This window comes from Microcebus murinus, chromosome 6, assembly GCF_040939455.1.
Source record: "Microcebus murinus isolate Inina chromosome 6, M.murinus_Inina_mat1.0, whole genome shotgun sequence".
Taxonomy (NCBI): Eukaryota; Metazoa; Chordata; class Mammalia; order Primates; family Cheirogaleidae; genus Microcebus; species Microcebus murinus.
Window position 1 is genome coordinate 111316291 of NC_134109.1, and position 15346 is coordinate 111331636.

Here is a 15346-nt window from a genome sequence, read left to right on the forward strand (position 1 = left end):
ATCAGTCTAAGAGTCCCATCAGCGGAGGAAGGGATGAAGAAAATGTGATATATACATATATATATGGAATACTATTCAGCCATAAAAAAGAATGAATTCCTTTTGTTTTCAGCAACACGAATGGAAATGGATGTCGTTGTGCTAAGTGAAATAAGCCAGGCACAGAAAGACAATTGTCACATGTTCTCACTTGTATGTGGGAGTTAAAACAGTTTATGTCATGAAGGTAGAGAATAGAATGATAGATATTAGAAGCTGGGAAAGGTGGAGGGGACAAATGGAGGATGATTAATAGGTATAAATATATAGTTAGAGTAAATAAGCTCTAGTGTTCTATAGCAGAGTAGGATGACTATAATTAGCAACAACATATTGTATATCAAAATAGATAGAAGAGAGGGCTTGAAATGTTCCCATTATATTGAAATGATAAATACTCAAGGTGATGGATATCCAAAATACTCTAACTTAACCATTGCAGTCTATGCATGTAACAAAATATATGCACTCCAAAAATACATATAAGTATTTGTATCAATACAAAAAACTTTTACAAAAAGCAAATTAAGACATGACTCCATGTTAGAAAAAAGTGGTTAATTACCACTGCAGGAAAATTAGAATTTTTTGGAAGATAAATTTCTGTGTGCCTGAATGAGAGAATGGATTCAGTCTCTCCTACCTGTGTATGTTTTAATATAATAGGCATCTTCCTAAGCCTCAGTGTCGTCTTTGAAACATGGGGATAATACCACATTAGAGGGTTTAAGTACATATGAGATAATGGTACAATGCTTGGAACATATTCAGTTCTGCATAAATGGTTACTTTTCCCACCTTTCAGATGAGATTACAATTACTTGCAACTACCAGGTGGTTATTTCTCCATTTTGATATACCTTGTTTTAGCTGATAGCAGTGAACATACTGAGGTTGAAACAATGCATAATTTCATGCTTTATTCTACTTTTGATATTTCTTTGCTCCTAAGCATAACCTTTTGATAGTTTACTTTTTCCTCATTAAGTCTATTATGAAATTTGCATCTTACATGGTTTTTATGAAGCAGTGTTTGTTTTTCACCTATCATTGCTGTCCAGGTTGGTATGTTGTGGCTAATTTTTTCATAGGTCACTGGACTAAATCTTTGAGACTAGGACCCTTTAGATGAACAATTAATATTTAAATTAGCATCTTCCTCTTTTATTCCTCCCAAGAAGGAAAATGTACAAATTGAGTCAATATTAATGGTCACTGTAGTGAGAGCTGTCTTAGATTGGTGACCTGTTGATGACTATCACCTACTAGTTTAGACAACTAAAACCTAGTTACACAGTGGTAGAGACACGTTGTTTGGATTTTTCTGGACCTTTGGTATTTAATTACTATAAACAACAAAAGCAAAACAAATCAAATTTTTGAGGGTCTTATCAAGGTATTTCCACTGTCTTTTAAATAATTTCTAAAATTAAATGACAGTTCTCTTTTTTTGTATTATTCTTTACCTATATTTATTTTTGCATTATATACCTCTTGAGGTACATAGGTAGTTAGCCGCCTCAAGTACCTTGTAGATGTTGAAATAGCCTTTCAAATTTAATTATCATGATTTTTACATTTCTGAAAAATATCAACCATTCTAAACCATGTCTGTAAATGCAGAAGTGTTTTTATGAATCTTCTCTACATGTTGTGAAGAAATGTGTATTTCTCAGTCTTTCATAGTAGTATTTATAATAATTTTAAAGAAACAATTTCAGAAATCAAAATGCTAAAATTAATACAATAATGTTCCTGATTTGTCACTTTAACAGCATGATTTTATCCTAGGACAGGAAAAATACAAGCAAGGTTTGTGGGTTTTTATAAAAATTAGCAGCAGGATAACTAAACTGTGATAAAAATTTTTTCTCTTCAGGGCTAAGGAATATGAGAGTTTAACAGAAACCAAACATTCTGGCTGTGATTCACCATATAAAGCAAAGTGAGTATTTTTTCCCACATGTTAATTTTCCTTTTCTTTGGTTTCTATCTGTAATAAAAGGGTATCTGAACCATCATATTATGTCTATGATCAGGGACTTTGTTTCTGATCCCTAGAACATCATTCTCTTAATATAGTTGTATCCAACTGGAAATGATCTTGCCAGTTTGGCCATGTCTGGGCACAGTTCTCATAAGCACAACTTGGGGAGAAGATGCTACTCGCATCAAGTGGGTACAGGCCAGGGATTCTGCTAAACATTCTTCAGTGTACAAGATGGCCCTCTACAGCAAAGAATCATCTCATCCAAAATGTTAATAGTGCCATGATTGAGAAACCCTGTTCTAACAGATCAGGTTCTGGCAATCAAGGCTTTGCTGGTGCTTGTTCTAAGGAGTTCTCTTTAAGAGAGAGCCAATTCTTAAAGAGAATTAGAATTCTTTAATGATGATTGTGATGAAATTTTCGATGAGATTGAAGATTTTAGATGGGAATTTAGACTCCACCACTGTGGTATAAAGGCATTTTACTTCTCTCAAGAATACTGGCAGTAGAGGTACAATGAGAAAAGTATTTCAGTATACTGTGGGGGTGCAGATTAGTGTAGTCTTGTTGAAAGGTAGTGTGCATTAGCATTTTAGGAAGTCCATTTCTGACTTAAGGCTGCACAGTGAAATAATGCAAAATGTGCCAAGATGAATGTCTCACTTTATTTTTAACAGCAAAAAAGCCAAGAAACAACTTAAATGCTCCAAATTGAGTAATATCTATAACCAGTTATTTATGTGGATATGCTACAGAATGTTAACACAACCATTATTTACATTTACAGTAAAAATATTCTTACCTGTCATAAATAACATATCCATCAGGTAACTACTTTTATTTATTATTGTTCTGAAAGTATTAGCCATTGAAATTAAAAATAAATATGAAAAATTAAATAAGAAAATTATCAAGATTATTATGATACTGTATGTCACAAAGCCCAAGAGAATCAAGTGAAAAACTAGTAAAAACAAGAGAAATCAATTCAGTAGGATGGCTGATTACCAAATTAATATTATGATATTAATAATAGGTGACATTTAGTGAGCAGTTACCTTAGGCCAGACCCTATGTGTGCTGTCTCATTCCTCACAACTCCATGAGGTTAATTAGAGAAACTAAGCTCTACAGAGAGTCACTTACCTGAAACTATACAATAGCATATCCAGGGTACACAATTAATGGCTTTTCTTTGTGATAACCAGTTAGAAAATAGAAATATTATTTACAATAGCAATAAAGAAGTAAAATATTTAAGAATAAATTCAAGAAGAAACGTAAAGGATCTATAAAAAGTCAAAATGCTAATAAGGGATATAAAAGAAGACTTATATAAATGGCTGGATAAATCATACTCTTGGATAGAAGACACAGAATAGGAAATTCTCTATAAATATTCCTATAAATTTAATCCCTCTAAAAGAGCAACCTTTTTTTTCATAGAGCCAACATCATTCTAAAGAACATACAGGAAAGAAATCTGAGAATTTCTAGGAAAAATTTTTGAAAGAAGGAAAATGAGGGAGGATTGAGCTAACAGATAATTAATAAAATTTTAAAAGTACACTGGCACACAAATAAAAATACAAATTGTTGGAAGAGATTTTTTAAAAACAGTCTAGAAATAGATCCAAACACTTGAGGATGTTTAGTATATGACTGTGGTACAGTGTTTGCAAAGATGGCTATCAGAAGTTGAGCCTTTTCTGGAGGCATACCCCTTTGCAGTATAACTTTGCCGCTTCGCCTATCAAGGGATGGACTCTGTTTCCCTTCCTATTGAAACGATTTTGGCCCTGTGACTTGTTTTGATGCACAGAAAGCTATAGATGTGATGTGTGACTTCCATGCCTTAGCCTCATACTCTCTGATTGCCTTGTAAGGAAGCCAGGGTCAGCCCTCTTGCAGGTGAGAGATCACATGAAGGGACAGGCTCAGTTGTCCTGGTTATCACTTCTGAGCACCCCAGGCAAGAGGCCATCCAAGCTAGTCAGCACCTAGCCGACCTGTCAAGTAACTGCACCTGCCACATAGGTTATCTTAGGTGAGAACAGAATTACCTAGCTGAGTCCAGATCAAACTATAGAGAGCAAATACATTGAGGTTTTTTAAAGACACTAAGTTTTGAGGTAGTTTGTTTCACAGCAACAGATTACTGATACAGTGACAAAGGTGAAATTCAAATCATTAGGGAAGGATAGATTAGCCAACAAATGTTAATTATCCTCTTTTCACTCCTTACTCTGAAATAAATTGATAGTGAATCAAGAATATAAAGCTAAAATCATGAAACATTAATAGCACTAGAAGAAATGTCAAAGTCTCTTCTAAATAAAACTTCACACAGGAGTTAGAGAAAAAAAGATTGATGAATTTGACTATATAGCTATAAAATCTTTATGCTTGGAAAAAATATCATAAGAAAAAAAGAGTGGAAATATTTACAAAAAATGATAAAGAGCTAACATTTTCTATAAACACCTCTTATAAATTAAATTAAAAATTAACATGAGCAAATTTTAACAATCAGTAGGAAAAAATATTGGATATGATCAGATAATACAAAGAAAAATTAAAAGCACCCAATTTCTTATTTCACTGTTGAAATTCAAAACTACATAATTGAATTTTTTAAAATTATGTTTATAGAGACTTCTCAGTGCTGTGAGAGAATGCTTATGATTATTGAAAAATTATTGATGCTCATATAGTAACAGTTTTATACATTAAAATAGAAGCCAAGAAGGGTAATAGTGACAACCTAAATTCACATCTGCATACATCTTCCTACAGACTATATTTATCGACAAGGAAAGCAAATTAAATCATCAATAGCTCTGTACTATATTAGGGTACACAGATGCTATCAACTTCAGTTTAATTTTTTTCTAATTTTTAAAAATTGTGGTAAAATACACATCACGTAAAATTTACCATCTTACCCATTGTCAATACAGTTCAGTGATGTTAAGTACGTTCATATTGTTGTATAGCCATTGACATCATCCATCTCTAGAATTCTTCATCTTGCAAAACTGAAACTATATCCATTAAATAATAATTACCCAGTCTTCCTCTCCCTAGCCATAGGCAACAGCCAGTCTACTTTCTATTATTATGATTTCGACTATCTAGTTAACTCATATAAATATAATCACAGAGTATTTGTCTATTTGTGATTGGTTTATTTCACTTGCGTGATGTACTCAAGTTTTATCCATGTTGTAGCATGTGTCAGAATTTCCTTCCTTTTTAAGGCTAAATATTTATTGTACGTGTGTGTACATATATAATACTTTGCTTGGACATTTGGATTGCTTCTACAGTTTAGTGGTTGTGAATAATGCTGCTGTGAACATGGGTGTACAAATATCTCTTTGAGACTCTGCTTTTTAAGTTTTTCAGTATATACCTAGCAGTGGAATTGCTGGATCATGTGGCAAATCTAGTAACTATACTTTTTACATTCTCATTAACTGTGCACAAGAGTTCCAATTTCTCCACATCCTTACTATCACTTGTTTTCTTTTTCTTTTTTGATAGTAGCCATCCAAATGGGTATAAGGTGGTGTCTCATTTTATTTTTGACCTACATTTCCATAATTATTAGTGATGGTGAGCATCTGTTTTTTCATGAGATTTTTGGACATTTATATATGTCCTTTAGAAAAATGTCTATTTAAGTCCTTTGCCAACTTTTGAGTGGGGTTGGTTTTTTTATTGTTAAGTTAGAAATTTTCTGTATGTATTTTCTGTATTTACCCCTTATCAGATATATTATTTGGAAACATTTTCTCCCATTCCATGGGTTGCCTTTTTACTTTGTTTAAAGTATCTGGTGACGTACAAAATTTTTAAATGTTTATGGAGTCCAGTTTGTGTATTTTTTCTTTTATTGCCTGTACCTTTGGTTTCATATCCAAGAAATCATTGTCAAATCCATTCTTATGAAGCTTTTGCCTTATGTTTTATAGCTTTAGGTCTTACATTTAAGTCTTTGATCCATTTTTGGAGTTAATTTTTGTATATGGTGTTTAGTAAGGGTCCAATTGCATTCTTCTGCATGTGGATAATCCATTTTCCCATCACCATTTGTTTAAAAGGCTACGCTTTCTCCATCTAGTGGTCTTGACAGTCTTCTAGAAAGTCATTTGACCATATATGCAAGGGTTTATTTCTGGGTACTGTATTCTGTTTCTCTGGTCTATATGTCTGTCTTTATGCCAGTCCCATACTGTTTTACTGTAGGTTTATAATAAGTTTTGAAATCAGGAAGTGTTAGTCCCCAGCTTTGTTCTCTTTGAATATTGTTTTGACTATTCAGCCAAAATAGAGATTCCATATGAACTTTTGGATGGATTTTTTTATTTCTGCAGAAAACATCATTGGGATTTTCATAGGGATTCCATTGAATGTCTAGATCATTTGGGGTAGTATGGACATTTTAACAATATTAAGTCTTCAATCCATGAACATGGGATGTGCTTCCATTTATTTATGTCTTTTTAAATTTCTTTCAGCAATTTATTTTTAGTTTTCATTGTAAATCTGTTATTTCCTTAAGTTAATTTTAAGTATTTTATTCTTATTGATGCTATTGTTATTGAGTTGTTTTCTTAATTTCCTTTTCAGATTGTTCATTGTTAGTATATATAAATGCATTTTCCAGGGGTTTTTTCTCTTTTTTTTAAATAAGCATTGTATTTATGTCACATACACAATCCGAACATTGATATTATTATAAACACTCCTCTGTGGGCCTGTTTCATAAGTGTTGGTGGGTGAACACTAATGAAAAGGAGAGAAATCATGTGAGTTAAGGGGTGTGTGAGAAAACAGTTGTAGAGACATGTACCACATGAGACTGAGAACCACACTTTAATATAACCTGGTCTAAACTGTAAAATTTGGTGTGAAATAAATGCTTTGGAATTGACTCTTGCTGGCTAATAATGTCAAGGTCACATCAGTATTTCACAACAATCAAGGCAGCATTCATTGTCTTCTTTTGACAGCCTAAGGATGCAACAGCCAGGTCCAAATGTTAGCAAATCTTTCACTTTAATAAACGGTCAAAGCAAGACTAGCTTATTGGTGCGAGACCTCAACCTCCTCAGGATGGGTCCGGGACATTTGCCTGGGAACCTCTTGCTGACTCTGAGATAGGCTGTTGCTGTTCTTCAATAGGACAGACAAACTGTCAAATTCATCCCAGATTACCCCAGGAAGCTGCCTTTCATGTGCTCAAGCAAGATAATCTGTTATAATAGCATTAAAGTATAGCTAGATTGATTGAAATAGGCTCTGGAGAAAAATAATAGTCTTTTAAAAATTATTTCAGCATATTACAGGGGTAGAAATGTTTACATATATTGCCTTTGCCCCACCCAAGTCAAAGCCTCAAGCATGTCCATTCCCTAGATGGTGTGCACTGCACAAAATATGTGTGAATATACCCATCTCCTCATCCCCCTCCCACCTGCCTGACACCTAGTGAATGTTACTGCTATATGTGCACATAAGGTGTTGATCAGTTAGTACCAATTTGCTGGTGAGTACATGTGGTGCTTGTTTTTCCATTCTTGTGATACTTCACTTAGTAGAATGGGCTTCAGCTCTACCCAGGATAATACTAGAGGTGCTAGATCACCGTTGTTTTTTGTGGCTGAATAGAACTCCATGGTATACATATACCACATTTTATTAATCCACTCATGCATTGATGGGCACTTGAGTTGTTTCCACATCTTTGCAATTGTGAATTGTGCTAGTATAAACAGTGTAGTGCAGATGTCTTTTTCATAGAATGTATTTTGTTCTTTTGGATAGATGCCCAGTAATGGGATTACTGGATCAAATGGTAGTTCTACTTGTAGCTCTTTGAGGTATCTCCATATTACTTTCTACAGAGATTGTACTGGTTTGCAGTCCCAGCAACAGTATATGAGTGTTCCTATCTCTCAGCATCCACGCCAACATTTATTGTTTTCAGACTTTTTGATAAAGGCCATTCTCACTGTAGTTAAGTGATATTTCATTGTGGTTTTGATTTGCATTTCCCTGATGATTAGAGATGTTGAGCATTTTTTCATATGTTTGCCATTAGTCTATCTTCTTTTGAAAAGTATATGTCCTTTGCCCACTTTTTGATAGGGTTTTTTGATTTTTTTCTTGGTGATTTCCTGAGTTCTATATAGATTAGTTGTCAGCCCTTTATTGAATGTATAACATGGGAATATTTTCTACCATTCTGTAGGTTGTCTGTTTTCTCTTGTAATAGTTTCCTTGGCTGTGCAGAAGCTTTTTAACTTTATCAGGTCCCATTTATTTATTTTTATTGTTGGTGTGATTGCCTTTGGGGTCTTCTTTATAAATTCTCTACCTAGGCCAATGTCTATAAGAGTTTTTCCAACATTTTCTTCTAGAATTCCATAGTTTCACTCCTTAGGTTTAAGTCTGTTATCCACCATGAGTTCATTTTTGTTAGAGGTAAAAGTGTGGATCCTGTTTCAGTCTTTTACATGTGGCTATCCAATTTTCCCAGCACCATTTATTGAATAAGGATTCCTTTCCTCAGTGTACGTTTTTGTCTCCTTTATCAAAGATTAGATGGCTATATGAGGATGGTTTTATATCTGGGTTCTCAGTTCTGTTCCATTGGTCTATGTGTCTGTTCTTGTGCCAGTGGTCTATGTGTCTGTTATTGTGCCAGTACCATGCTGTATTAGTTACTATAGCCTTGTATAGCTTGAAGTCTGGTAAATTGATGCCTTCCAATTTGTTCTTTTTTGCTTAAGATTGCTTTTGGTATACAGTGTCTTCTCTATTAATGTTCCATATAGTTTTTTTGTTATCAGTTGCATTTAGTTCTTCTCTGATCTTGTTATTTCTTTTCTTCTGCTGGGTTTGGGGTTGGTTTGCTCATCTCAAAAGATGATTCATTAGGTTGTTGACTTGTGATCTTTCTGTCTTTTGGATGTAGGAGTTTATAGACACAAATTTTCCTCTCAGGATTGCTTTAGCTCTGTCCCACAGATTTTGATGACTTGTGTCTCCTTTATCATTTAGTTCAAAGAATCTTTTGATTTCTGTCTTAATTTTCTCCTCAACACAATAATCATTCAGTAGAGGGTTGTTTAATTTCCATGACTTTGTATAGAGATGAGAATTTCTATTGGAGTTGATTTCTAATTTCATTCCACTGTGGTCTGAGAAGATGCATGGTATAATTTCTATTTTTAAAAATTTGTTGAGACATGCTTTGTGGCCTAAGATATGGTAAATCTTAGAGAATGTCCCATGAGCTGATAAGAAAAACATATATTCAGTGGTTTCTGGGTAGAATGTTCTGTAAATGTCAGGCCCATTTGTTCTAGAGTTCTGTTTAAGTCCATTTTTTCTTTGTTTATTTTCTGTTTGGAGGTTCTGTCCTGTTCTGTCAGAGAGGAGTTGAAGTCCCTGACTATTATGGTGTTGCTATTTATCATTTTGTTTAGATCAAGTACCTTTTGCTTTATGAATCTGGGTGCACATGAGTTAGGTACACAAATATTTGTTATGTCTTCTTGTTAAATTGTGGCCTTCACCATTATATATTGACCATTTTTGTCTTTCATTACTTATTTGAAGACTAAGTTATCTGAAATCAGAACTGCTACACCAGCTTTCTTTTGGTTTCTGTTTGCATGAAACATTGTTTTCTATCCCTTCACCTTGAGTCTGAATGGGTTAGATGTGGTTAGATCTTGTGGGTTAGATGTGTTTCCTGAACACAGCAGATACTTGGCTTGTGTATATTTTATCCATTTGGCCAGCCTATGTCTCTTTAGTGGTTAGTTCAAGCCATTCACATTTATTGAAAGAATTGATAAGTGGGGCAGATTTCTGTTCGTCCTGTTGAGTTGAACTTTGTTGCTTTGTTTTCTCCCTTGAGCCATTGTGGTATCTGGCCTTTGACCTTTAGCTTTTGGATGATTTTACACTGGAGGGTATTTATTGTGCTGATCCATGTGTAACACTGTTCTGAGTACTTCTTGGAGGGCTGGTCTTAATGAATTCCCTCAGTCTTCGCTTGTCTGAGAAGGTCTTTATTTCTCCTTCGTATACAAAACTTAGTTTTGCAGGGTTCAAGATTGTAAGTTGGGCATTATTCTGTTTGAGAAGACTGAGAATGGGGCCCCAGTCCCTTCTGACTTGTAAGGTCTCAGTTGAGAAGTCTGCAGTTAGTCTGATGGGTTTTCCTTTGTAGGTTACCTGCTGTTTCCGTCTTTTAGCTCATAGATGACCTCTTTCATGTTTATTTTGGCCAGTCTGATGACTGTATGTCATGGTGTTTTCCTGTTTGCAATGAATCTCCCAGGAGTCCTTTGAACTTCTTATACCTGGATATATAGATTTTTAGCAAGGCCGGGGAAATTTTCCTTCATTATATCCTCAAATAGTTTATCCCACCCTTGTGTATTTTATTCTTCACCCTCAGGGATGCCCAGTGTTTTCTGTTTTTGTTTTTGTTTTCTGTGAACTGATTTCTAACTTCATTTTGTTGTGTCAGAGAAGATATTTGTGTGGTATCTATCTTAAATCTATTAAGACTTAATTTGTAACCTAATATATGGTGTGTCCTGTAAAATTTCCCATGTGCACTTAAGAAGAATATGTATTCTGTTATCACTGAGTAGAATGTCCTGTATATGTCTGTTAGAGTTAGTTGGATTATTGTGTTGTTCAAGTCTTTTATTTCCTTACTTACCATCTGTCTAGTTGTTATACCCATTATTAACAGTAGGGTATTAAAGTCTCCATTATTATTTAGAAATTTTTTGCTTCATATCTTTTGATGGTCTGTCATTAGGCATGTAAATGTTTATGATTATTATATCGTCTTATTGTATTGAACTTTTTATTAATATATAATCTCCTTTGTCTCTTTTAAACTAATTTTATTTTAAGGCTATTATGTCTGATATTAATATGCTGACTCCTTCTATCTTTTGCTTACTATTTGCATGAAACATCCTCTTCCATCCTTTCACTTTTAATCTGTTTGTGTCTTCTGATCTAAAGTGAGTCTCTTTGAACAGCATATATTTGGATCATGGTTTTATATCCATTCTGCTGATCTCTCTTTTGATTAGAACATTTAGTCCATTTATGTTTAGCTAATTACTGAGCCAGGTGTGGTGGCTTGTGCCTATAATCTCAGCAACTTGGCAGGCTGAGATAGAAGGATTGCTTGAGGCCAAGAGTTTGAGACCAACCTAGGCAAACATAGCAAGACCTCATTTCTAAAAAAATGAAAAAAAAAAAAAATAGCTGGGCAAGGTGGCTCATACATGTGTTTATAGTCCTAGGCTACTCAGGAGTCTGAGGCAGGAGGATCCTTATAGCCCAGGAGTTTGAGGCTGCAGTGAGTTAGGATTGTGTCACTGCACTCCAGCCTAGGTGAAAGAGTGAAACCCTGTCCCAAAAAACAAAAACAAAAAAAACCAACTATCTGCTGTTTACAGAAACCCACTTTAAAAATAAAGACACAGATAGATTAAGAGTAAAGAGAGAAAGATATGTCGTGCTAATACTAATCAAAGGAAAGCAAGAGTAGGTACATTAATTTCAGACACAGCGTACTTCAGACCAAGGAAAGTTATCAGGGATAAAGCGGGGTATTACATAATGATGAAGAGGTCAGTCCTTCAGGAAGGCATAGCAATCCTTAACATGAATGCATCTAACAACCAATTGTCAAAATATGTGAGGCAATAATTGATAGAACTATGATGAGAAATAGATGAATCCACTATTACAGTTGGAGACTTGAACATCCCTCTATCAGAAATGCGTAGATTTACTAGACAGAGAATCAGTAAGGACATAGTTGAACTCACTAACACCATCAGTCAACTGGATATAATTGACATCTATAGACTGCTTCATCCCACAGTGGCAGATTGCACGTTTTTCTCAAGTTTAGGTGGAACATTCTCCAATTGCATTCTGGGTCATCACAAATTTAAAAGGATATAAATCATACAATGTCTATTCTTGAAGCATAGTGGAATTACACTAGAAATACGTAACAGAAAGTGAAAATTCCCTAAATACTTGGAAATTAAATAACACACTTCTAAATAACACATGGCTCAAAGACAAATCTAAAGAGAAATTTTTAAATATTTTGAATTAAATGAAAATTAAAGTACTGCTTATCAAAATTTGTGGGATGCAGTGAAACACTTGCTTAGAGGAAAATTGATAGCATTGAATATATAAGAAAATAAAAATATTTCAAATTAATAATCTAAGCTTCCACCTTAGGAAACTAGAAAAAGAAGAGCAAATTAAATCCAAAGTAAGCAGAATAAAAGAAATAACTAAATATTAGAGTAGAATTAATGATACTACAAATAGGAAATCAGTATAGAAAATCAAAAAACTAACACTTTGAAAAGATCAATAAACCTCTAGCTAGTTTAAGAGGAAATAAAAGAAGACAAAAATTACTAATATCAGAAAGAAAAGTGGGGACAACACTACAGATCTCATGGATATTAAGGGATAATAAAGCAATATTATGAATGACTCTTTTCCCACAAATTTTATAACCTACATCAGTGATCTCCAACCTTTTTGGCACCAGGCACCAGTTTCATAGAAGACAGTTTTTCCACAAACTGGGGATGAGTGACGGGGGTAGCAGGGGGGGTGGGGATGGTGTGGTGCACAGCTCAGGCAGTGATACGCAGCCCATTTCCTAACAGGCCACTGACCAATAATGGGCTGCAGCCTGAAGATTGGGGACCACAGATAGAGGAATGAACCAATTCCTTGAAGGATACAATCTGCCAAAACTCACATGAGAAAAAAATAGACAATCTGAATAGGACTATCTCTATTAAAGAAATTTCATCAACAATTAATAACTTTTCAAAACAGAAAATGCCAGAACCAAATCTGTTTATTCACTAGTTATTTCTACCACATATTAAGGGAAGAATTGATACCAGTTTTCTATAATCTCTTTAAGAAGATAGAAGCAGAGGGAATATTGCCTAACTGATTCTAGGTGGCCAGCATTACTCAAATTCCAAAGCAAGACAGACATTAGAAGAAATTACAAGCCAATATCTTTAATGAGCATGGATGCAAAAATCCTCAACAAAATACTGTGTTACAAACTGAATCCAACAGTATATAAAAAGAATTATACACCATGATCAAGTGGGAATTACCCCAGGTACTCAAGGCTGGTTCAACATTCTGAAATCAGTTAATGTAATCTATCACGTAACCAAGCTAAAGAAGAAAAATCACATGATCATATTAGTAGATGGAGAAAAAGTATTTGACAGTGTCCATCACTCATTCATTATAGAACACCATTATTCTTATTTAGAATATTTTCTACTGTTCTGACCCTGTTTTCTTTTCTAAACAAATATTTAATTTCAGTATGTATTGTTTATATCTTCATACAGATATTTTCATTAATTCTTAATACATTTTTCTTTCATTTCTGTGACCAATATTGGAAATTTTTCCTTTTTTTTTTTTTGAGTAAGCTTTTCAGACATTGTTTTTTATTGGTTCTTTCCAAAAATTGCTTTAAAGGCTATTGATGAGATCTTTTTGTTTTGTATTTTATTAATTTTCACTTTGACTTCATTGAATTTTTTATTCCTCTTATATATTTTCACGTATAGTGTTTTGTTTTCATGTATCTCTGTATAATTGATTCTGATTTTATTTTATTATTTTTTTATTTTTATTTTTTTCAGCATATTATGGGGGTACAGATTTTAAGGTTTCAATAAATGCCCATTTCCCCCTCCCCCCACAAGTCTGAGTCTCCATCATGACCATCCCCCAGATGGTGCACATCTCACTCATTATGTATGTATATACCGACCCCCCTCCCCCCTCCCACCTGCCCAATACCCTATTACTGTAGCACCTATGTGTCCACTTAGGTGCTACTCAGTTAATACCAGTTTGCTGGAGAATATATCTGGTGCTTGTTTTTCCATTCTTGGGATACTTCACTTAGTAGTATGGGTTCCAGCTCTAACCAGGAAAATATAAGATGTGCTATATCACCATTGTTTCTTAGAGCTGAATAGTACTCCATGGTGTACATATACCACATTTTATTAATCCATTCTTTGGTTGATGGGCACTTGGGCTGTTTCCACAGCCTTGCAATTATGAATTGTGCTGCTATAAACATTCGAGTGCAGGTGTCTTTTTTGTAGAGTGTCACTGGATCATTTGGGTAGATGCCCAGCAATGGGGTTGCTGGATCAAATGGTAGATTCACTTGTATCGCTTTAAGGTATCTCCATATTGCTTTCCACAGAGGTTGAACTAGTTTGCAGTCCCACCAGCAGTGTAGGAGTGTTCCTCTCTCTCCGCAACCACGCCAGCATTTATTGTTTGGAGATTTTTTGATAAAGGCCATTCTCACTGGGGTTGAGTGATATCTCATTGTGGTTTTGATTTGCATTTCCCTGATGATTAGAGATGTTGAGCATTTCTTCATATGTTTGTTGGCCATTCTTCTGTCTTCTTTAGAAAAATTTCTGTTCAAGTCCTTTGCCCACTTTTTAATGGGGTTATTTGATTTTTTCTTCCTAATTTTCGTGAGTTCTAAGTATATTCTAGTTATCAGTCCCTTATCGGATGCATAGGATGCAAAAATTTTCTCCCATTCTGTAGGTTGTCTGTTTACTTTCATGACTATTTCTTTGGCTGTGCAGAAGCTTTGTAGTTTGATCATGTCCCATTTATTTATTTTTGTTGCTGCTGTGATTGCCTTTGGGGACTTCTTCATAAACTCTTTGCCCAGGCCGATGTCTAGGAGAGTGTTTCCAACTTTTTCCTCTAGAGTTCTAATAGTTTCATATCTTAGGTTTAAGTCTGTTATCCAGCGTGAGTTGGTTTTTGTGAGAGGTGAAAGGTGTGGGTCCTGTTTTAGCCTTCTACAGGTGGCTATCCAGTTTTCCCAGCACCATTTATTGAAGAGGGATTCTTTTCCCCAGCGTATGTTTTTGTCTGCTTTGTCAAAGATGAGATGGCTATATGAGGATGGTTTTATATCAGGATTCTCACATCTGTTCCACTGGTCAATATTCCTGTTTTTGTGCCAATACCATATTGTTTTAATTACTACAGCTTTGTAGTATAGTTTGATATCTGGCATATTAATGCCTCCCATTTTGTTTTTGTTGCCTAGAATTGCTCTTGATATTCGGGCTCTTCTTTGGTTCCATACGAAGCGTAAAATTATTTTTTCTATATCTGTGAAGAATGCTGATGGGATTT

The 15346-nt window shown here is 34.5% G+C and overlaps 1 protein-coding gene across 8 annotated transcripts in view; it reads left to right on the forward strand.

The window, feature by feature from the left end:
• SCAPER (S-phase cyclin A associated protein in the ER) overlaps positions 1-15346 on the forward strand; it is a 503757-nt gene that overhangs the window by 259144 nt on the left and 229267 nt on the right. For 7 of the 8 annotated variants that reach the window (XM_012739362.2, XM_012739364.3, XM_076004582.1 and 4 more), the window contains one exon: positions 1919-1984. The exons of the other annotated variant lie outside the window; for it this stretch is intronic. In XM_012739362.2, the coding sequence (XP_012594816.1) occupies positions 1919-1984 (66 nt within the window). The remainder of the gene's footprint in view (positions 1-1918; positions 1985-15346) is intronic. 8 annotated transcript variants of the gene reach the window in all.